This window comes from Vulpes vulpes, chromosome 15, assembly GCF_048418805.1.
Source record: "Vulpes vulpes isolate BD-2025 chromosome 15, VulVul3, whole genome shotgun sequence".
NCBI classification, from domain to species: domain Eukaryota; kingdom Metazoa; phylum Chordata; class Mammalia; order Carnivora; family Canidae; genus Vulpes; species Vulpes vulpes.
Genome location: NC_132794.1, coordinates 26,763,618 through 26,787,689, shown reverse-complemented (window position 1 = coordinate 26,787,689; position 24,072 = coordinate 26,763,618). Strand labels below are relative to the sequence as shown.

General features: G+C 31.3%; 1 protein-coding gene across 12 annotated transcripts in view; it reads left to right on the top strand.

Annotated features, from left to right (window-relative positions):
• Positions 1-23,435, top strand: part of USP25 (ubiquitin specific peptidase 25) — a 136,698-nt gene extending 113,263 nt beyond the window's left edge. For all 12 annotated transcript variants that reach the window (XM_072740930.1, XM_072740929.1, XM_072740926.1 and 9 more), the window contains 6 exons: positions 8,532-8,710; positions 10,873-10,951; positions 14,212-14,291; positions 18,075-18,198; positions 21,513-21,708; positions 22,018-23,435. In XM_072740930.1, the coding sequence (XP_072597031.1) occupies positions 8,532-8,710; positions 10,873-10,951; positions 14,212-14,291; positions 18,075-18,198; positions 21,513-21,708; positions 22,018-22,190 (831 nt within the window). In that variant the 3' untranslated portion in view covers positions 22,191-23,435. The remainder of the gene's footprint in view (positions 1-8,531; positions 8,711-10,872; positions 10,952-14,211; positions 14,292-18,074; positions 18,199-21,512; positions 21,709-22,017) is intronic.
• Positions 23,436-24,072: the final 637 nt, after the last annotated feature.

Here is a 24,072-nt window from a genome sequence, read left to right as displayed (position 1 = left end):
GTTTTTTTTTTCTTTTGCCTTTGTTCTCCACATCATTTAGTACCAGATCTTTACAGTGTTTTACTTAGAATATTATTGGTTTTATATTTTTGAAGGGCGAAACACTGTATGTTTTGTCTTATTTTGATTTACCAAAAACTTCAAGTTGTTTTCACTTCTTGCACTATTAAAAGAGTTATTTTCTAAAAAAACAAAAAGACTTTATTGAGGTATAGTTTACTACAATAAGCTATATGTTCTCTTTTGACCTTAAAAATCTAAAATTTTCCCTTAATTCTCTATGCTCTGCCCCCATCCAATTCAGTCTTCAAAAAGCTATTTATATTCACCATTTCTTTCATTCTATAGTACAAGAAAGGGCTTTGTGCATAGTAGCCTTATATTAATCAGCACTTTTGAGCTTGTTAGAATCAGAGTGACCCGCCATCTTGGTGTGTGTCCAGGACTGAGGAGTTTTCTGAAATACAGGATTTTAAATGCTGAACTGCCAAAGTTTTGGCAAACTGATCCCAGGATGAGTTGATTGCCCTATTTAGTAAGAATGGTTGAAAAACTGCTGTTATTTGAAAACAAAACAAAACTTTAAAATTCACCTTATTTCCAGGTGGTCTACATTTTCTTTTCTTAAAATACACTGAGTGTATATCTTATACAATTTTCATCTATTTCTCTTGGAAAAGTTGTCTGTCATTTAGAGTGACATTGTCATTTTTTGGTCAAATTGGATATCTTTATGTTGAATTGGAAATACCACTTTTTAGATTAATGCCTGTATATATTTTAAAGAGCCAGCTAATTATATATACTGCAAACAACAATACACCCCACTCCCACCCCTGCTGCGGTAACAGCTTCCAGTTATTTTATCTAATCGTTTTGGCATGAATTCCATATCTTTCAGTGAACACAGTGCTTGAGTTTTTGTGATTTTTAGCTTACACATTTCCTGTTGAATTCCCTACTGGGGGATATGAACAATAGGCTCTCGTTCTCCTGTCTCCGCTCCCCACCAACAGTTCCCACTGTTCCATCTACACACACACACACACACACACACACACACACAAGTGTGTCTAAAATTTTGACATTTGGATTAAATCAGAATTCTCAGTTTGTATTGTTATTTCTATGTATTCTACTCAGAATTGAGCTGAGTCATAAACATTATTATTTTGACTCCCCCCCCCCAGCTTTCATTTCCCTTGGAGTTGTTTTATTTTTTGGTTTGCTTAGTTTTCTATATGATTACTGATGCACTTCTAAACTCTCTGCCAGCTGTTTAAATCTCCTCATATTCTGCTGTCAATTTAATGTTCTTGGAGAAATTTATTTTGGAATAGATTTCGTGGAATAGACTTCTTCTGGAATAGACATCTTCTATAAGTCTATTCCAGAGGAAGTCTATTTGAGAGCTTTGTAACCTGCTTCAGTCTACATTGATTTTCTTTTACCTCCAGTGTATAACTAATATCTTGGGATCTTTATTCACCATTACCTGGGGATGCCCTTTGTGTCTTGTCCTTTATGTATTTTCTATATTTCCCTTTTTCAGTTTACCATCTGATTTTGAGGCAGCAGCAAATCTGCCATGTTTATATCCCTGTATATTTATTTTCACCTCTCTGTAATTGAGATATATGCACACAAACACACATATATAATCTTATGTAAATATTATCAGTTATTTATGATTAACATGTAGTTTTTAGTATAGGTAAATGATTAGCATTTGGAAAATTCTAGCTGATAATATATAATTTTAGAAAATTTGTCATGTAAATAACTAAAGTAACATGTACGCAATGCAGTCAGTCATTCACTAATATATAGATGTCTAAAATAAAACTAGTAATGGCAGTCTCTGCCACTGCCCTATGTAACCAAGGTTAACACTGTGTATAACCTTTCTAATTTTTTCCTTTTGTTATACAAACATGCATATATAGGGAAATTTTTTTTTCATTTTTAAATTTTACTCATATTATTTTGTAACTTAACATCACTCAGAAATATATTGTAGGCATTCTTAAAGTGAAGGCACTATATTTACCATATTATCTTTTCTACCTGCATTTAGAATTCTAAGGTTTAGATACCTATTTTCATTTATTATATATTATCCTCTTTATGGACATATATACTATGTTTACCCAGGCTGTCATTTCTATTTGAGTTAGTTTATGGTATCTTTTTTCATAAAGAAGTTTTAAAACCCTGTGCTTTCAAATCTTTCTACTCCTTTCTGGATTCTGGAGTTTCATTGCCATACAAAAGTCTTCTTTGACCCAAAGTATTACAAGTTTTTTTCAGTTTCTTAAAGCACTTTTCTTAGTACATTTTTATTTTTATGGATTCAATGTACACACTATAGTAACTCAGTAGCATTTTGTTTGGGTTTTCTACATTCTCTATTAATAAATTTTATTGTATTTTTCTTTTTTGTGCTGTCTTGATCAAGATTGATTTTATGCTTATATTAGCTTTAGTAAATGAATTTGAAAGCTTTTTTTGTTTTTCTTATACTCTGGTGTGGTTTACATAGGAATTATCTATTCCATAAGAGTAAAGTTAGAACTTATAAAACCAGATGAGCCTAGCCCCTTTTTTGGTTGTAGATAATATGATAATTTTTTGGTTTCTTCTATAGTGATTGGCCTATTTAAACATGTTCTGTTTTCTTGGCAATTGATTCAAATCAATATCAGGATTCAGTATTAATTCACAAAATATATATGTAGCACAGTAACTAACATATGATGGCTGCTTCTGTCTTACTGTTTCCGTAAATGAGATATACTATATTCTTAATTTTATTTTGTAATGCTTAGTTTATTATACATAACTACATATAATTATAGTATAGTATGGTAATATAGCTATATTTGCCTTCTGTTGCATTACCAAAAACATCTTTATTGAGTCTATTTTATATTAGCTTTTTGGTTATGTGAGATATTTTTCAACTCTGCCTTTTTCTAAAAATGGACTTCCTTATGTATTTTGGTCAGATCAGTTTTAAAGTGTTAATATATGTTTGTCAGTGGTAAACCATGTGATGAAATGTTGTTTTCTACTGATAAAAAGGTAAGTTGGAGAATGAAACTTATATCTGGGTAAGTGGGCTGGCTGAGGTTTTGCCTCTTAATTAGGAAGAGTCACAAGGCAGTTACAGACACTGTAGTAAGCCGGCTCTCCCGCATGGGATCTATTCCCTGTAAACACATAGTATGGGAGTTAGTAGGCAGGCTGAGCTGGAAGAAGTAAAGATGCTTACCTGGGTTCTTTGCCCAATTGATTATGTTATGTTTAGTTTCCACTGTTAACAGAAAATCCCCAAATTATAGTGGTTTAAAGAAAGAAGTGTTTGTCATATACAGATGAAAATCTGAACGGCAGTACAAGACTGCTATGATGAGCAAATCTAAAAGCCACAAGGAAGGTGCTCACAGAGTACTTGCTGCTTGTGTGTGTATGTACGGCGGTGGCGGTGGGAGGGTCATTTCATAATTGTGATCATGGGATTTGTATACTTTTTTTTTCACTTTTTTTGAAGACATTAAAATATTTTTGTGGGTTTTCTTGTTTGTTTTTGTTGTGGGGGGAGGGGGTATACCTATTAAAGTATCCTTGGTTTTTTTTTTTTTTTAAGATTTTATTTATTTATTTGTGAGAGATACAGAGAAAGAAAGGCAGAGACATAGGCAGAGGGAGAAGCAGGCTCCATGCAGGGAGCTCGATGTGGGACTTGATCCCAGGTCTCCAGGATCACACCCTGGGCTGCAGGCACCAAACCACTGAGCCACCCAGGGATCCCTGTCCTTAGGATTTTAATGAAGTACTAACACTTCTGTATTCATGAAACTGTTTTCTTGGTAGTCGTAACAGTTGTTCCTAGTTGACATAACTTTATCACTTTTTTTACTTTCGAAATGCTTATTATTATTACCCCTTTATTTATTCAGAGGACATAAAAGTACATTTATTACAACATGTAACATGCCAAAACGTACAGCTCACGAGTGTGCAGTGTAGTGAGTGACCACAGTGTGAACATGTCCCGGTAAATCCCATCAGGTCTGGAACACTGCAGTACTTCAGAAGCTCCTTTTGTTTCTCCTTCCTGTCGCTCAGTACATTCTTCCACTGCCCAAAAGTTGACATTATCTGGACCTCTAACAACCTAAGTGAGTTTTCTTATGCTTTATACACTTGGAATCTTTTACTACAGGTCTTTTTTCTATCTGGCTGCTTTTAATTCTTGTGTTTGGGAGCTTTAGCTGTATTTTGAATATAGTTGTAGTTCATTCTCATGTTATTCCATTGTATGAATATCATGTAATTTTTTCTCATTCTCTTGAAAAGCATATCATGACGTATTTATTACCTGCTTATATCAGGACACTGTCCTCAATCCAGTGTGTGTCTTATAATTTTACCTTATTACTGGTCTTGTACCTTTCTTAATTTATTCCTAGATGTATTAAAAAAAAGTTTGTTTTTATGAATTGAGACGCTTACCTCTCCTTTTTCTACCAAGTTATTGGTAGGGTAGGTAGTGGGAAAGCTAATTAATTTTATTTATTTATATTGTACCCAATTACCTTCATTTTCTAATAATTTTTAGTTGATTCTTGTCATTATTTCAGCACCCTGATTCCCAATAATTATCTCATTATTGGGATAATTTCCAATATGCTTTTTATTTCCTTTCTTTTTATTAGGTTGACCAGACTTTTCAGAATATAAATATTAAAATAATGTTAGTAATATGCTTCTTTGCCCACTTTCTGATTTTAATGAAGGTGTCTCAAGTATTTTATTTTCAAGTATGATGTGTAGTAATTTATCGATTTCTCTTTACAAATTTAAAAACACTTTCTCAAATTCATAGTTGAGAGTTTCTTCTAAACTGATTGTTGTTGGAATTTAGAAATATTCTAATGTATCTGTTTGAGATATGAACGGATTTCTTTGTAATCCTTAATCTTTAGAACGTAAAGATTTTATCACTGACCCTCTCCCCTTTTTAAACATTATAAACACTGTTTCTGTATATTCTTTTAGTATACAATACAGTTTATCAAGAATAGACCAGGGTTGACATCTGTGTTCATAGGTAAATTGGTCTATAATTTCCTATTTTATATTTGTCAGTATTTTGTGTTCATATTATGCTGGCCTTATGTAGTCATTCAGAAGATTCTTCCCTTTTCTCAGGCTTTGAGGAGTTTAGATCAAGAAATCATTTGGTCCTTGAAGATTTGGTGTAACAGCACAGCTCTAAAATAATGGGCCTGATTCCTTTATTGGGTACAGATCTTGGACAACCTTTTCAGTTCTTCTGTACTTTACTGGGTCTCTTAAAGAACTTGGTAATTTCTCTATCCTTTAAAGCAGTTCTGTTAGTCTATATTTTCCTAGATCATCTGTTTAATCAAAAATTTATAGTTTATTGGCATAAAGTTATGTATACTTAAAACAAATTTTAAAGCTTTTTAAAAATATATTTTTAGTATTGTCACCTTTCTTATATGTGGTGGAGTTTTCTCCCATACTTTGGTTTTCCATCCAGCTTTTTGGAAAGAAAAGCTTTTGACTGTTAACTGCCACATATTTTATTTCTTCTACTTTACTTTAGTTTATTTTCTCTCGTTTCCCCCACTCCCTCCAGTGTCTTAAAATGTACTTTTCCTGTACCGATTAAATTGGAATTTTCCTTTGATTACCAGTCTGGCTATGTCCCATAGGTTTGGGTATTTTATGATCCCAATATTAATATAATTTTGATTCCTTTGGCCCAAGAATAAGACAGTATTATTCTAATTCCTAAGAGGTTAGTTTGCGAGTTGTCTTTATTTTTAATTCCTATTTGAATTGTATTGTGGTCAAATCATATAGCCTATATATTTGGAATTTGAAGTAGATTTTCTTCCATCTTTTGGTACACTGTCAGTTTTTTTAAAAATAGTCTATAAATACTTAATTTATACATATCTATAGTTATATGCACACTCATACATACATACTCTCTGAAGTCAACTAACCTTATTTCAGAGATAAAAGCATTAAGACTTCAAAAGAGAGAGAAACTAGTCTTGTGGAAAGGGTCATCTATAAATAGATGGGGAACAAACAAGAAAGGACATCGTGTATTTAGAGAACTTAAGAAACAAGGACCCGTGTGCATCTGTGGGAAAATAAGACTGAATAGGTAACTTTGGCCCTGATAGTAGGACCAGGTTAAAGGTTTAGTGAAAGACCTAATGACCAGTATTACATTTCATTTTATAAATGTTTGGTGGTTTCATTGTAGTATCTGTGGTAGTTAACTTAAGTAATTATCTTCACAGGCAGCCAGAGTATGGAAAGGACAAACATAATTCTAGGGTAGGATTCTGAGGAAGTAGTATGTATCAAATTTGACAGCTCAGCAGTGTTAACTTTATTCATAATGATAAATGGTGAAGAACTCTGCTAAATATACTGACATGGAACATCTGTTGAAATTTCAAAGGAATAGATATGATTGCAGTGTATTTTAAACATCAGAAAACTTTTTTAGAAGGAGGTTCATAAAAATAATTGATAATTATAAAAAATAATTTATGCTGGCAAAAAGTGATTTTTGCATGTTTGAAAATTTTTTTGTAGAAATTTAAATGTGTCTTTTTACTCTACTGGTTTAACTATCTATAGATTGTAACTTTGGCATTTACTTGTACAAATTGGGAGAATCTTAAATAGAATAAATATAAGAGATAAACATAATTTTAGAATAAAAGAGGGATAATATTGCAGCTTGCTAATAGAAATCTCTTTGCTCTTAAAAGATACATAGACTCTATTTTGAATATAGGTAAAAAATATATGTATAACCATTTAGTGTTTTAATTCCTTATCTCTAAACCTACACTTTCACTTTAAGAGACTCAATACAAATATATTTTGGTCATACTAATTTTGACCAAAAGCATGATACCTGATATATTTGAATATCAAAAGAACGTGTGATAGTCTATGACAGTCACTGTCTGAAGAGCATAATAAAGAAAAACAGTTGATTGTTTTTGTTTTATATTTATTCTCAAATTCAGTGTAGTTTGGCTATTAAATGAACATGTGCACTTTATTTTCAAATTGGAAAAATGGGAAGATTTTAGAGTTCTAAGCAAAGCTTATGTGTGCTAGTTTCATATGCATTAAAGTGACCTTAATAATCCTACATGTGAAAATATAGTTTTCATGACTATTTTTAACCACACCAGTTAGGTTTTAAAATGGCATGTATAACCAAAAAAAAAAAAAAAGCATAATTTATGTTAGCTATAAAGTAATAATTCTGTTTATAATACTAAGTTATATAGAAAGGACTTATTAGCCTTGCCTTTAATTAAGTATAAGAATGTATAACTAGAATATTTCACTTAATGTTTGTCAGTTACATTTTTTTTTCCTTCTGTAAAATATAGCATAGTGTCTGGATGGCCAAGAATTGCTTAAGAAAGGCATGGATTTTTTGTAAAATATTTTGCATGTGGCCCCAAAACGTTTTATGGTTAACAGAGCTAGGATTTAGATATAAGTCCAATATAAATGAATATTATAAAAATATTATTTTTAATAATACATGTTTCTTGTATACAGCAGTATTTGATATGTAAGCTTACATTTATTTCTGTATAAGCCAATATTTCCAGATGATTTGCTTATGTGTAAAACATGTATCAGTGTTATTTCCTGTTATAAATTTTTGAGATCATCTGTTTATAAAGAAAAGGGAAGCTCAAGCATAAGGTGGTAATAATGATAATATTCATTAATTATTACACTAATAAAACTCAAATATTTTTGAAACAACAAGGAATTCTTTCTATGGTAACTAAAGTCTGAGGGCTTACTTTTTCATTCTTTATTTTTGGATCCTTCAGCTAAAAGGTAATTACAGTAGTATTATGCCTATAAGAGTCAGTTATTTTCTTTCAGATATAGGTTTTCCAGAAACATGTATTCCAACCCTAAAATTAGGGATATTCAAGATATACATGAACATTAAGGAGGGCATGTGATGTAATGAGCACTGGGTATTATATAAGATTGATGAATCACTGATCTCTATCTCTGAAACTGAGAATACATTATATGTTAATTAATTGGATTTAAATAAAATTTTTAAATGAAACTGATACTGGAAAACGTAGGGTAAGAGTTATTTAATATCTCAGTCTTATGATGCTTCTGATTAGACAACCAAGCTCTAGTAAGTTTTATAGCATTATTCATATAGGAAGGTTTGGTGTATTGTTTAGTAATACTTCTCTACATGAAAACAAAAAACATTTTTATAGTGAAAGGATAAGGAAATACACATATGGTCAGTTTTACAAAGTTCTTTTCAACTATGTAATATGGGACAGTATTTTTGTAATACTTTAAAAGAAAAAAATTATTTGAACACAAGAATAATTAACTGTAGTATTGAAGGATTTAATTATTATAATTACCCCAAATTGGCATTTTGTTATATTTTCTAGGCAATTAAGTTGGAGTATTCAAGATTGGTTAAATTGGCCCAAGAAGACACCCCACCAGAAACAGATTATCGTTTACATCATGTAGTGGTTTATTTTATCCAGAACCAAGCACCAAAGAAAATCATTGAGAAAACATTGCTAGAACAATTTGGAGATAGAAATTTGAGTTTTGATGAAAGGTAACTTAAAAATATGAAATATCTAACTCATATACTCAAATTGTCGTTTTAAAATAGCTTTCAATGCAGTTTTTTAATGCTTATTTTATACCTATTTCATTAAATACAGCACAAAACTTGACTTCACTTAATTTGAACAGTTGCTTTATAATTTCTCTGGAGTTTATAGTTGTGACCTTTAAAAAGTTTGAGCTGAAAATAATTTAGATTGTTTTAGTATATTTGAATTATTGACCAAGGTACTGAGCTAAGCAACATAAAGATATACAGAAGAGTATACTATAATCACTGCCCTTTTGGGATTCAATATTTTAGAAAAATAAAGAATTCCTCAATCTCTGTGCTATCTATATTTGAGTCAGTTCACACTTTATTGTAGGGGGCTGTCCTATAACTTGTAGGGGACTTAGCAGTGTTCCTGACCTCGCCCTGTTAAATACTGGTAGTACCTCCTTCCAGTGGTGACACCCCAAAGTGTCTCCAGATATTGCCAAATAATCTCCTTTTTTTTTTTTTCAAGTTTTCTTTATTTTTTTATTTATTTATGATAGTCACAGAAAGAGAGAGAGAGGCAGAGACACAGGCAGAGGGAGAAGCAGGCTCCATGCACCAGGAGCCTGACGTGGGATTCGATCCCGGGTCTCCAGGATCGCGCCCTGGGCCAAAGGCAGGCGCTAAACCGCTGCGCCACCCAGGGATCCCGCCAAATAATCTCCTGAGGAGCAAAATTACTCTGTTTGAGAATCACTGGAGAAAAGTATTTAATTGTATATACTATTTAATTGTATATACAAATAAAATAAGTTAATGCCCTCTGACGTCAAGAGAAGCCTTAAAATGGTTAAATTATATATTGTATTTTTATAGTAAAGTAAGCTAAAGAAGAGAAAGTGTTACTAAAATCATAAGAAAAACACACAATACTGTAAAAAATCTGTGTGTGAATGCACCTGTAAAACCCATGTTATGTCAGTATCTACTGTATTTTGGTTTACCCAAAAATGTTTTCTCCTAGAAATCTGTATAAAATTCCTAGAATTTTTTCCTATGATTAGAAAATTAAAATATAATCTAGTTAGAATGAATACTATTTTAAAAAATTTAAACCTTGGATAAAGATCCAAGTATTGGACATTGTTTTAGAATACAGAAACACTTATGTTATCTTTTAATTCTGAAATAATTGATTATCTTTTCATGAATACCTCAAAAATACTGAAAATATGTATAGCAGAGGAACATATGAGAAAAACAAAGCATTCAGGATTTAATTCCTGTTTTACCATGTGTCTGCTGTGATATTTAGGATTAAGTAAAATAATACAAGTAAATGATTTGAACAATATATGATAGACAATAAAGTGCTCAGTGAATGTTGGTTATTCCGATTTTATTAATATTAGCATGAGCATCACTTATTTTACATATAACCACTGCGAAGAGCTCAGAAATATGACTGATTATGACCCTTATTATTTGGTTTGTTGGGACACCATGTTGCAGTGAATATATATACTATTGCACTTGGGGAAAATATTAATGGGATAATCGCAATGACTTCTCATTCCTTTGCCATTTTTGTTCTGAGGACTACAAATTGATCAGTTTGTTTTGATAGCCTAGTTTCTCTTACACTAGAAAGACAGAATAAGATTCCTGTGCTAATTATATATTCTGTGGAGATTTCTTTGTAACAATGATTGTATACATTAGAATGTCTCTGTTACCTGAGAAGATAGGCGCATTTTGGATTCCTTTTTTTGCTATTTATGAACAATGCCATTTGAAAGGGGAAAATGAGATTTAATGTCTCTTAAGCTTACTTAATAGATACACATTATAAAAAAAAAAAAAACACGGTTCATTTGTTTACTTCCGCAGTATGTATTGATAGAGTGTAATTTAAAAGCCATATGTAAATATAGCATGGTAAACTTGAGTTAAACTTATTGATGCTGTCTTTTTTATGTACTTTACCATCCAACATTGATCCAAAAAACATTTTCAATTAAAATTATTTGGGAGTTGCTCCCTCAAAAAACCATTGCTCAGTGACAGTGGATTTTATTTTCATGTGTTGGGTAGTTTAGTTTTGTGTCACATATTTTTCAGTTTTTATGAATTCTACTTTTGATTTAGAAATGCATTTCTTTTATTTGAAGGTGTCACAATATAATGAAAGTTGCTCAAGCCAAACTTGAAATGATAAAACCTGAAGAAGTAAACTTGGAGGAATATGAGGTAAAGTGCCTTTTGAGAGGTTGAGCTGTAAATTGAGGAATTCTGTTGTTCACTGATCACCTATTATTTCAACATAGTTGAGCACATGAGCGAATAAGCATAGAAAAGGGTAAAGTAACCTGTCCAGAGTTTTCACAGCTAGCAGATTATAGCTTAGTTAACACAGCCTGGATCTATCTATCTATCTATCTGTCTCCCTCCCTCTCTTTCTTTCTTTCTTTCTTTCTTTCTTTCTTTCTTTCTTTCTTCTTTCTTTCTTTCTTTCTTTCTTTCTTTCTTTCTTTCTTTCTTTCCTTCTTTCTTTCTTTCTTTTTCTTTCTTTCTTTCTTTCTTTCTTTCTTTCTTTCTTTCTTTCTTTCTTTTCTTTTCTTTTCTTTTCTTTCTTTCTTTCATTTAATAGAACCTGCATTCTTAAATGTTATTATGGTCACTGAACCCATGCTGTATTTTCTTTGTTTGCCTAATCAGATATTTTAGGGAAGAAGTTAAAAACTTGACTTTAATTACTGTATGCCATATACATTTGTCATTATTGGACAGTGTTGTACATGTGAGAGAAAGCATGCATGCACACTCATATCATGCTTATGGTAATTTTTGTACACAAAATTCTTTCGTGTTAACTTTGGCCTTAAAATTAATGCTTTTTAAAAAATTTATCAGTTTAAACACCTAGTATTTCTTCAGCTTTTTAATTTAGCTATACATTGTCTTTTTAAGTTTATAAATCTAGTAAATTTTAAGCTGATTTCATAGTGTCTTTTATTAATGTGTGGTCCCAAACTTAATTACTTTAGATTCCTATAAACAATTATTGTAATTCATCACATTATCATATAAGAAAATGCACATTTTTTAAAAGACTTTATTTATTTATTTATTCATGAGAGAGGCAGAGACATAGGTAGAGGGAAAGGCAGGCTCCCCCGGGGAGCCTGATGCAGGACTCCATCCCAAGACCCTGGGATCATGACCTGAGCCAAAGGCAGACACTCAACTACTGAGTCACCCAGGTGCCCTAAGAATACTCATTTTAGATGGAAACCCTTAACCTGGAATACAAGGTACAGTTACTTTAAGCTGCTAAAGAGTCTCTCAAAGAACAACAAAACTATCAAATATATAGAACTGTGGACATTGAAAGCTTTCCTTTTGTCATCAACAAAAAGACAGGGATGTCTGCAACCACCACTTCTATTCATAATTGTACTGGAAGTTCAAGTGGGCAGCAGCAAAGCAACAAAAATAAAATGTAAAAGATTGGAAAAGAAGAAACAAGGTTATCATTATTTGGGGATTTTACACCTAGAAATTACAAACAAAATTTACAGATAAATAATTGGAACTAGTAAGAGAGCTTTGCAACATGTAGAGCTTATGTCAAGCACCAGTTTTTTTAGTCCTTTATCCCAGCAACAGATAATGAAAAAGTGAAATTTTTAAAAAAGACACCATTTATAATCACATCAAAGAGTGGGCAGTAACTAGAAAACAATTCAGCAAAAAAAAAGTACGTGACTTAAGGAGACATTAAAGAAAAACCTAAATAAATGGATATACATAGATATTTGGAAAACTTGGTATTTTAATGATGCCATTTTTTTCCCCAGAGTAGTTTATTGATTCTGTGCATTCCCTATCAAACTTCTAGCAAGTTGTTTGATGAAGGTTGATAAGCTGATTTCAAAAATTTTATGAGGAATACCTGTTTGGCTCAGTCAGCAGAGTTTAACTCTTGAACTCAAGGTCATGAGTTTGAGCCACATGTAGGGTGTAGATATTACTTAAGTAAAACCTAGAAAAATTTATGAAATGCGAACATCTCACTCTAGCTAGATGTTCTTGAAGAACAAGGTAGGAAGGCTTATTCTATTAGAAATCAAGAGATACCATTCTTAACCACTATGTTTTATAATAATAAAAGCATAAGGGTAGGTAATTTACAACAATAAAGCAGAATAAAAAATCTAAGAACATATGTGTAAATAAATGTACATATGATATATGCCAGAGATGACAAGTGAGTTGCTCACTCTGCTTTGTCTCCAAGATTCAAGTTACGTGGGACTTGATGTTTTAATTATGATTTGACTCTGCAGTCTCTCCCCATGGTTGCTTCATCAGATTGAACACAGCATATTTTTGTTTTGAACACTTCTCATATTCTAACTGCAGAGCCATTAAATCTTACACATATTTATACGATATGTTTCTGGATTCTGTGTATCCTGCATATCTTTATCTTGCTCTGAGTCACAAGTCAGCAAACGTTGGCCCACAGACCAAGTCCAGCCCACTGCCAGTTTTTATAAATACAGTTTTATTGGAACTATTTGTTTACATATTATGTAGGGCTGTTTTCACACTACAGTTGCAGAGTTGAATAGTGACAACAGAGACTGCATAGCATGCAAAGCCTAACACTTACTGTCTAGGTCTTTACAGAAAAAGTTCACTTATGACCTCTCAGGCAATTCTAATGACAAGAATGGCAATTTGAATACTTTCCCACAAGAGCTAACTTTAATTATTTATTAAATCCTATATTGAATTTAGTTACAGTATTTCTTGAAGCAGTTTCTTTTTTTTATAAGTTAACAAAAAATCCGGATAATGTTTTCTAGGTAGAGGCTGTCAGTTCTGAATTCTTGAGTCCTATTACATGCCCAATAATTGGATTTTTTGGAGGGAGGTGTGGTTGGAATATGACATGCTTTTTATTCTTTTCACCATACCTCATATGAATAAACTATTCAGCTACCATATATAAAATAAAATTTAACATAAATTTGGCAAAGTTAAAAGGTTAAATAAATTTATTATAATTTTTCTTTTAGTTTCTTAAAATTCTTCATCAAATAATAGTCTTCAGTATTGATTCTGTTACAGTAGTAACTTCATTTACCTCTTACATCCAATCTGATGTACATCTATAATAATGTTTTAATAATATACCTTTATACAGAACGGTTTTTGAGAAACAGAAAACATGGTAGATTATTTTGCCTTTATATTTGCTATCTTACAGTGAATCATTTAATTTCTTAATAATGTCTAGTTTGTACATTTATTCTTAGACTAATAAAGTCTTGTGTATTGAAATTGAAAGTCTTGATATAGGTCTAGTGCATCTTAATTTTGAATTCTTTGCTTCTATTAATCTGAACAGTTGTCAGAACAATGCATTACTTTATAAACAGTTTTCATTATGGTTTTAATATCCTCCTCTGCATTCTTTTAATATTTTCTTTTACCTACAGGAGTGGCATCAGGATTATAGGAAATTCAGGGAAACAACAATGTATCTCATAATTGGGCTCGAAAATTTTCAAAGAGAAAGGTAAGGCAGAGTGGCCAAATAGGAAAGGAAGAGCTTAATTTCTGTACATAATTCTATTTGGTTATGACCTCATCTATAGAAAATATTTTCTTTACAATATGTATTTTTAATAAACTTTTAATTTTATAAGTTTTAGATTTACAGAGAAATTGTGTAGTTAGTAAAGATAGTTCCTATACACCCCAAATATTTTCAGTTTTCAATTAAATCTGTAAGGTTGGTGTTAATCTTTGTTTTTATTGACTCTCAAATACTACAGTTGAAGTTTCGGATGGAATAGGATTAGGTTGAACCCTACAAGTTTGCTGGTAGCCCAACACAGAGAATTCTTTGTATTCCTTAACATTTGCATTCAGTCTCCAGCCTTTTTCATGTTCTTTCTGAGTCTAATCTTGACTTCAGAGCAAAGATAGTCTTTTCAATCTGTCTCTTTGTCCGAACTTCCAGGTACTATAAACAGTATAGCTGTAGAAAATATATCACTTGTCTTCTAAGCTTTGTGACTACAAACACATTTTAGATCATTTTTCATTTAAATTACATATTATTTTAAAGGAATCTCTACTTATTAAATTCTAATATTTATTTTTAAGTGTTATTAAGAAAAAAGGATGGATACTGATTTATTTACTTACACATTATAAACTAGTGAGTTTGTGTTTACATGTTATTCACGTATTTCTTAACTCATAATCTTTACCATGAATGTACTTGACTAGTGATTTTTTTTAGAAAGTGGTGTATTTTTAATAGACTGTAATAGTGTATTCAAGTAAAAGCCTTATTGAATCTCCTCTTTTCTTTCTTTCCTTCCTTTCCTTGTTTTGTATGAACTATAGGAAACCTCCACTGAGATGTTGATGCAATTTTGTTTTTAGATGACAACACGGAGTATTACAGAGCTCTGCTGGCCATCCTGGTTGCTACCAAACACATGTGACAATTTAAATTTAATTAAAAATTTTAAAACTGAAAATTCAGTTTCTTAGTCACACTAGCCACATTTTGAATGTTTAGTAGCCACCTGTGGCTAGTGGTTCCCATATTGGCCAGCACAGATAGAATACTTCCATTGCTGCAGAAAGTTCTGTTGGACTGCATTCCTCTATTTGTGGGACAGCACACAATGCCATCACTTTTACCAAAATTTTAAAAGTTAACACAAAATTAAAAAATAATGTTAATACTTGGATGCAAATTATTAAAGTCCTAAAGTCCTAATGCTTGTGTAATTTATTTATTTATTTATTTATTTATTTATTTATTTATTTATTTATTTTTAACTTTGTTAACACAGAGTGCAATATTGATTTTTGGAGTAGAATTCATACAACATCCAATGCTCATCAAAAATATATCACAAATAGTGTGTACTTTATAAGGTAATTCACTTTGGTCACTGAAACAGAAAAGTATTTTGATTAGTAGCTCCATTTTATGAGTTACTTTATTTTGGTCAGAGTTTTATTTCTTTAATAGGAGTATTTAAATTCACTTTAGGATATCTAGGATTAATATTTCTGAGAAGGATAGTAATGTGACCTTATAATTGAACAGAGTATCTAAGATCAATAAGGCATTTTAATTTTATAGATAAAGAAACTATTTTTTCTTACACATGTCTCCAGAGAGATACAGTAATATTTTCAAGGTCACACAATTAACTAGGGAGAGAAAAATTGAAATAGAGATCTGTGTTCTTATAAAATTTAATAAAATCGGGTAAGTACAAGAAGTATTTATTTTTCTCAAAAAGAATTAAAAAGATGAAACTGTCATTTTCTTGCTCTCTGCATTCACTTCTATATTAGCTTTTCTTAATTAACATTTGTTAAAGAATTTGAGATATAACTTGGAAGTATTTAAATTTCATAATTTGCTTATTCTCAAATATATACTTATTCAGGAAGTGAAGATTCAAATGTTATTGAATCAGGTCAACTAGAAAACTAGTAATAATAACAAATATTTATGGGCTACTGTAAAAAGAAATGTTAATTTTACACTTTAAATATAGCAATTACCACAGCTAGCAGGTTAGAAAATATTGCCAAAGATTCTGTCCAACTTTTTTTTTTTTTTTTTAAGTAAAAACATAGCACTTGAAAGCCTTGAATGGAATACTGATTGATAGTCCATTGTCAAGTCTGTGAGTAGTGAAGTGAAATTATGTTTTTAGGAACCATAATTTTACAATACTGTAAATGAGGATAAAGAGAATCTACAGGGGCTGCATGGTCTTGTTTTATCTTAAAATAAGAATGTGGTACCTGAACTGCTGAGTCTTACTCTGATTTGTTTGAAGATATGTTGTAGGCTCTTTAGAGGTCGTTGATAAACTATGGAAATTGTGTACTTCAGTAGAATATTGGAACAAGGTCATGGTTTCAGAGCTATTCTTAGAGAGGTAACTCAGGTCTTGAAGGCCAGATATGAATGTCATCCAAGGAGACTTTTGAGTAGGAAACTTAATAGCTATTAAAAAAAAAAAAAAAGGTAGATGTGCCAGCAGACTACCTTAATTTAGTGGTGTAAAACAACATTTGATACTATTATCACTCCCTTCTTTTTTTTCTTTCATAAATAAAACAAAGTCTTTAGCTGAGCTTATTTTTGTATTATTTCAAGGTAAAATTCCATATTCATAGGTTTTCTTAAAAACAAATTTCTTTTCAAAAGTATGAAGTAGCTTATTTTTTATGAAATAGTTTCAGGTGTGTAATTTGAGTTATTAATTTCAATTCTACATTTAACATTTGAAGTATAGAATTGATTTATATTTGAGCCCATGAAATTAAATAATAAGCAGTAAAACTTAGTATAACCTAGAGTTTTAAAAGTGTTTCTTTATAATATTTCACCTTTTAGGATGTTACATTTTCTGAGTTAATCCATAAGAGAAGGTATGTTGTGATCAGAAAAACTGACACAAAGGAGATATACTATCATTCATAATTCAGTTCTCCAAATATATACCTGTATCTACTTTAAGCATATGAAGAGAGGATAATTATTTTAGAGGCAAATAGAATGCTCAAACATTTCCACCCTCATCCCTTTTTAAAACATAGTTTGAAATTCATAACCTCTAGACTTACATTAATATATATTAATATTATATCAAATATGAGAGACCTAATTGCCAGCTTTTATGTAGGTATGCTCTTTTTTTTGTTGTATCTCACTAGGGTTTTCAGATTTAGCAGGATTCTTTCCCCCTTCTACTTTCCCTGGACTCCTTTAGATATTCTCCCCTCTACCGATTACATTTTTCTCCGTGATGAGAACTGTACCTACACATGGAAAAAACCTGAATGGTCACTGAATGAAACAGATGATGTTTGTTATAAAGAAACAGAGTAACTTGATCCTTCCTTCAAACAAAAATGACATTATGTTGTTAAAAAAGTAGATTCTTGGTTTCATATCAGTCTTAATTTTGACTCTAAATGGAAGACATGAGGGAAATGATGACCAAAGAAGACTAGAACTATCTAAATTCAGTAATTATGGACTTTTTCCTCCCAGTCTTTTCTTAATTCCTAGCTCCGTTTTTTGTTTTTGTTGTTTACTTTATGACATAACTACATACTGGTTTCATATGTGGCTGTTGCTAAAAAGATATTCTCAGACTTATAGTGCATTGGATGATATTTTTATTGTAATGTTCTGAATAATCAACACTTAAATGTGTACTTAAAATATTTTATAATTGTAGCTGACTTTTCTTATTTTTCCACAAAGATGAAATACTAATGGTATGTGTTCCTTTTAATTTTTAAGTTATATAGATTCCCTGCTGTTCCTTATCTGTGCCTATCAGAACAACAAAGAACTCTTGTCCAAAGGCCCAAACAGAGGACATGATGAAGAATTGATATCACATTATAGAAGAGAATGTTTACTAGTAAGTTGAATATACATAGGTCCTGTTTACTTTATCATTTTGTCTTACATTGAACACATTTTCAGATTCATGTGTGATTGACTATAAATTCTGATGGGGAAAGCATCATGATGATGTTTATAATCTGGGTTTAATCCCTTACAATGTGAGAATGCTCTCAATTCTTCATTATCCCTTCTTGATTAATTCTAAATATTGCAGGTGATAAACTAGAAATGTGCTTAAATTGAGATAAAAATAATTACATTTCTATATTTAGATTTCTTCATCATTCTGCCATTCCCTTTTATGGTGAGAGAAGAGGGCCTGAGGAATTATTATGATTATTCCAGAAAAAAAATAGATTTTTTTGAGTTTTTATAAATAGTATATTTGGTGTACATAATGTCAAAAGTTCCATTGTAATACAGTATCCTTTTTTCTCACCTAGTCATTGGTAGGTTTTTTCCCCTCAAATATTTTTACTATCCATGTGCAGAAATATTACTATTGTTATATAAACTTTAAAAAGCTTTTTAGTAGTTTTTTTTGCACCACATTACTTTCTAGATGTCTGGAGTACTTTCTCTCATTAGCTAATATCATTTAATACTAAATGACAAAATCCATCTTTATATATTTTTCCAATTGAATTTCATCCTTAACTACTAACATTGCTCTTGAATACAAAATTATTCAAGAATGTATGATTTTTGAGCTTATATAAGTTACATGGTTCAAATATAAACAACTAACTAGGTATGCTGGTAAAATGTTTTCTTTCAGTAGAACTACATAGTATAAACTAATTGTAGTCTTTAGTATATCTTTAAAATTTTCATATGAGAATATTAGAAGGTTGTGATCTTACTATTTTTCTCTCAGCTGCTTTTATTGTATTTGAGTGTATTTTAAAACTTGAATTGTTAGTGGTTTGTATCCATGGAGGATAGTTCTTAAATTTGGCCAGTTTCAAAAAGTTTTTAGTCAACACCTGAGAAGGAAGACCTGAATATATTTTAGCTTAAAAAAAATACAAGATTTTATATATTTGTATATGGAATGAATTAAAGCAATTTTTAATGTAAAAACATTAAAGCCTTGGGATATGGAAATATTTTGGTAAAGCTATTTTAAACATAAATACAGCCAAAACTTGGTTACTTCAAAACATTTAAAAAAATGATAGAATGTTTCTCATTAGTTTATAATAGTAAACCAGCCGTATCTAGTTTGGTGTTTTACACAGGGATTTAAATGACACCTCGTGAGGATTATGTCAGGGTTCCTTTTGGGTTTTTTTGTATTGAATATTTACTGAGTGTCAGATTTGAGGGATACAAAGACAAGACCTGTTTATATCCTGCCCTCTGAGAACTCCGTCTGTACAGAAATGACTTTTATGTTCCAGAATAAATGTCAATATGAGAAATAACACAAAATCATATGCCTGCAAGTTGTCAAGGAAAACTATAAGAGATTCGAACAACACTGATCTGGATCTTGATGGATAAATAGGAATTTTATGCCTTGTAGAGAAGACAGAAGAACAGTCTAGCCCAGAGGGACAGTATATGAAAAGGCATGGGAAGTATACAACAGAAAATGAAGATAGATCCATTGTGGCTAGGTTATGAGGAACAGGGTTAGGTGGAAATGATGAAGCTAACGGTACTTGTTGATGTCAGTCTATGTAGAAGTTTATGCAGCATTCTAATGAGTTTGGGCCTTTTTAAGTTTGAGTAGATTTGGCATGTTCAGGTTTGTTCTTAGAAAATAATTCTGGCTATAGCATATTAGAGGATGAACTGGAAAGAAGTAGAGATTGAAGTCCCTTGAAGGAGGAAGAAAGGTGAGAGCCTCAACCAAAGCAGAAGTACAGTGGGTACAAGAAGAGGGCATAGAAGATGATGAAAGAAGTGCCATCAAGGGACTTGGTAACTACTAGATGAGTGGAAAGAAGGAAAAAGAATAATCAAAACTGCCTGACTTTGTAGTTTTGTGTTTGGCTTCTGGGACTCTAAAGAAGATGAATAAATTTGGCTTTGGGTGTATGATATTTAAGTTGTTTCCAGACAAATTAACATTAAATTTCAGAATAATAGTTAACTATTATGTCTTTGAATGTATATTGTAAAAATTATACTAGGTGCTTAAAGGCTTATTTCATTTAATTCTCTTAACCACTGTATATGGAAGGTGATAATATTCCATTTTCCATATGAAGAAACTGAAGCTAAGAGATTACGTATTTGCTCAAGATTAGATAACTAACTGCTTAGTGACTGAGTTAGATTTTGATCATAAGCCTCTCTACAAAGTCAAGAGATGAATCCTTCAAGAATGACATAAACATAAAAATACAATTTTTTATTTGAAATTCAGCTTAAAACTATGAATATTTCAAAAGCATATCTATCATGCTCTAAACATAAAATTTCAGACCTAAACCCTTCAATGTTAAGCTCTTGTTATACCTGTAATTCCTTATCTGTTTCCTATGTCTGTATTTCTTATCTCATGAATTTCTGTCTTCTGCTATCAGAGGTCAGCACACTTGGCCTGTACTCTAGTCTACCACGTGTTTTTGTAAATAAAGTTTTATTGGAACATAGTCCAGTCATTTGCATATTATATATTGACTGCATTAGTGCAGCAATGGCAGAGTAGTTACAGCAGAAACCATATGGCCCTCAAAGCCTTAAGTATATCTTATCTTGTCCTTTACAGAAGTTTTCTAATCTCGATGGCAAATTGTAAGCTCCGTGAGTGTTTCCTGTACTAATCACTTGGGTTCCTCTGAAACTAGAACAGCCTCTGGCATATAGTATGTATTCAGTAAGAAGTTTTTGAAGGAATAATAAATTAAGTGATTGATTTTATATTTTATATTCAAGAAATATAACAATATTTATTCACTTGGCATTTACAAAGAAGATGATAAAATGTTCTTCAAAGTTAATATGGAATCTGAATTTTTTTTTTAATTTTTAAAATTACTTTGATGTCTTACCAAATTTTAGAATAGGGGAAATTTACCTCTGGAGAATAAAAATGATCCTTGTAGTGATGATTACAGTAATATTAGCTGAATATGAACTTTAAAAATATAACAATATTTTCACCACTTCTTTTTGCTTTTGTTTTTGTTATTATTATATGCACAGCTTTTTCTAAGAGACTTCATGCTCGAATAGATTGAGATTGTTTTTCCTGATTGCTATTTGTTCTAAAATTGTTTGTAAACATACTTATTATGTCATCTTTAATATTAACACAAGTGTTTTTATTTAATTAAAAAAACCCAAACTCTTTCTTTTCCTCATTGCATTAAGAAATTAAATGAGCAAGCGGCAGAACTGTTTGAATCTGGAGAGGATCGAGAAGTAAACAATGGTCTGATTATCATGAACGAGTTTATTGTCCCATTTTTGCCCTTGTTATTGGTGGATGAAATGGAAGAGAAAGATATTCTTGCTGTGGAAGACATGAGAAATCGATGGTGCTCCTATCTTGGACAAGAAATGGAATGTAAGTTTAACCTGTGCTAGTGGGCACCTCAGTTGTTGGGATTAAGTGTAGTTAGAATTAGATGTTATTTATTCTTATCATTTTTTATATTCTGTAATATTTTACATTCACATCATTACTTTTTTTTTCCTGTTTACAAACCAAGTTGTGCACATTGCCTTGCCATTTATATTCTACCTCTCTCCACCAAATGGTAATTATTTTGCATATTTTGAAATGAAACATCAATTGACCACTTTAATAAATCATGTTAAAGATAATTTCTTTCCCTCTCTATCTTTAGCTACATCTAATTGTTTGTATTTACAGCAAACCTCCAAGAGAAGCTGACAGATTTTCTGCCAAAACTGCTCGATTGTTCTACTGAGATTAAAGGTTTCCATGAACCACCGAAGTTACCTTCATATTCCACACATGAACTGTGTGAGCGGTTTGCCCGAATCATGTTGTCCCTCAGTCGAACTCCTGCTGATGGAAGATAAACTGCACACACTTTCCCTAAACACACTGTATAAACTTTTTTTAGTTCTTAACCCTTGCCTTCCTGTCACAGGGTTTGCTTGTTGCTGCTATAGTTTTTAACTTTTTTTATTTTAATAACTGCAAAACACAAAATGACTATACAGACTCTAGCCGGACTACAAACAATAAAGCTGAGAATCGCATGGCGCTCAGACTTTGTTTTAACCAGGACTGATGTATAATTACAAATCTGATTGATTTCATTATGGCAAAACCATGCTTTTGCCACCTTTCTGTTACAGTATTACTTTGCTTTTTTCTTTTATCTACAGCTTTCCATTCAGTCTGGATCCTTCCATGACTGCAGCCATTTAAGTGTTCAGCACTGTGTACGATACATAATACTTGGTAGCTTGTAAATGAAATTAAAGAATAAAGTTTTATTTATGGCTACCTATGTGTTTGTTAGCAGGTATATTGTATATTAGTGTATTATTTTAGTTATATATAAATGAATTTTGTCTGGGGATTGTGTAAGATTGGATGGACAGATGACTAGATTATTACAAGCTTTTAATTTTTCTCTGTTAGCATATTGGAAATTTACTAAATATTTGACACTTAAATGTATCTATATTTTTGACTAAGTTGTTAAACTTAGTGGCACCTAAACCTGTTTTGAATTCAAATCAGGTTTTCACTGAAGTAAGCGGCTGATATTTAAGTCAACCACACTGAAACTTTTAACTTTTTTCTTAGATTAACCTTTTATTTTTTTATGTATTTACAAATAATATAGCAAGGTGATTATTTCAAGAGATACCAGAAAAAAGTACTTGAATAAGGGCTATTTAATAGTGAAACTTATAAGAAATCTGTATATGTATATACACACACACACATGCACACATATACACATTCTTCATAATGGAGGACAATGTTTTACATTATATAATCATTCTATTTTTGTAAATTGTATACCACTTTAATTGAAAATGTTCTCTACTAATCAATGCTGTGAAATGAAGTTGATATTGTTGAACTAGAAGTTATGAGTACCTTACCTGCTTTTATTTTCCTCCTTTTCAAAAAGAAAAAGCTGTAGAATGTTTTGTAGATGGAACTGCTGTTTAAGATTAATGAAGTAATATTGTGAATGAAATCAATGCTTTAAAGGTAATCATGTTACCAATAACCTATTTTTGACTTTATACAAATTTCTTTATAAATGATACTTTGTTAGCATAGTAAAATATATCATTATACTATGTGTATGTTTGTTATAGCGCCGCCAAAACTCGAACTCTTTATAAGTGCCTCTCATAAAAGATCTTGGACAGAGGAGGAAGAAGAAAATATTAAGCAATTATGTAACGTTCCTTAAGGTATGAATGCACCAGAGGTATTAATGACAAGGAATTGGTACTATTTTTATCTTAAGGTTAGATTTTGCACATTGTAGCTACCAAAATGTGTTTTGGTTTAGATTTTAAATTCTCTACTAGGCAGAATTAGTATCCTACATTGGTTTTCAAATCCTGTCCAAAGTTTTAAAACTCCATATGTATCAGCAAAGTATTTGTAAAGTATCTTCAGTATTCTGTGATATTCTACAATAATGGTAAAATTGTCTGTGTTTCTGTGTATAATTGACCCACTGAACACAAAGTGCTCAAACACCATGTGGAAATTACTCCCTTCACAAGGCATATCCAGGGAAAATCGTATGTGGTTCTTAGGCTGAAGGTAAGTATTATTATTGTTTTTACTTTCTACTTAAAAAGCCAGCTTATTCATTCCTGTTAATCACCCTGAAGTACTCATTTTTTAAAAGTGACCTTTTTCAAGACCTGGGGAAACAACTTGCTTTTGTATCAATATGTTTCAGTCCGGTCTAAACTG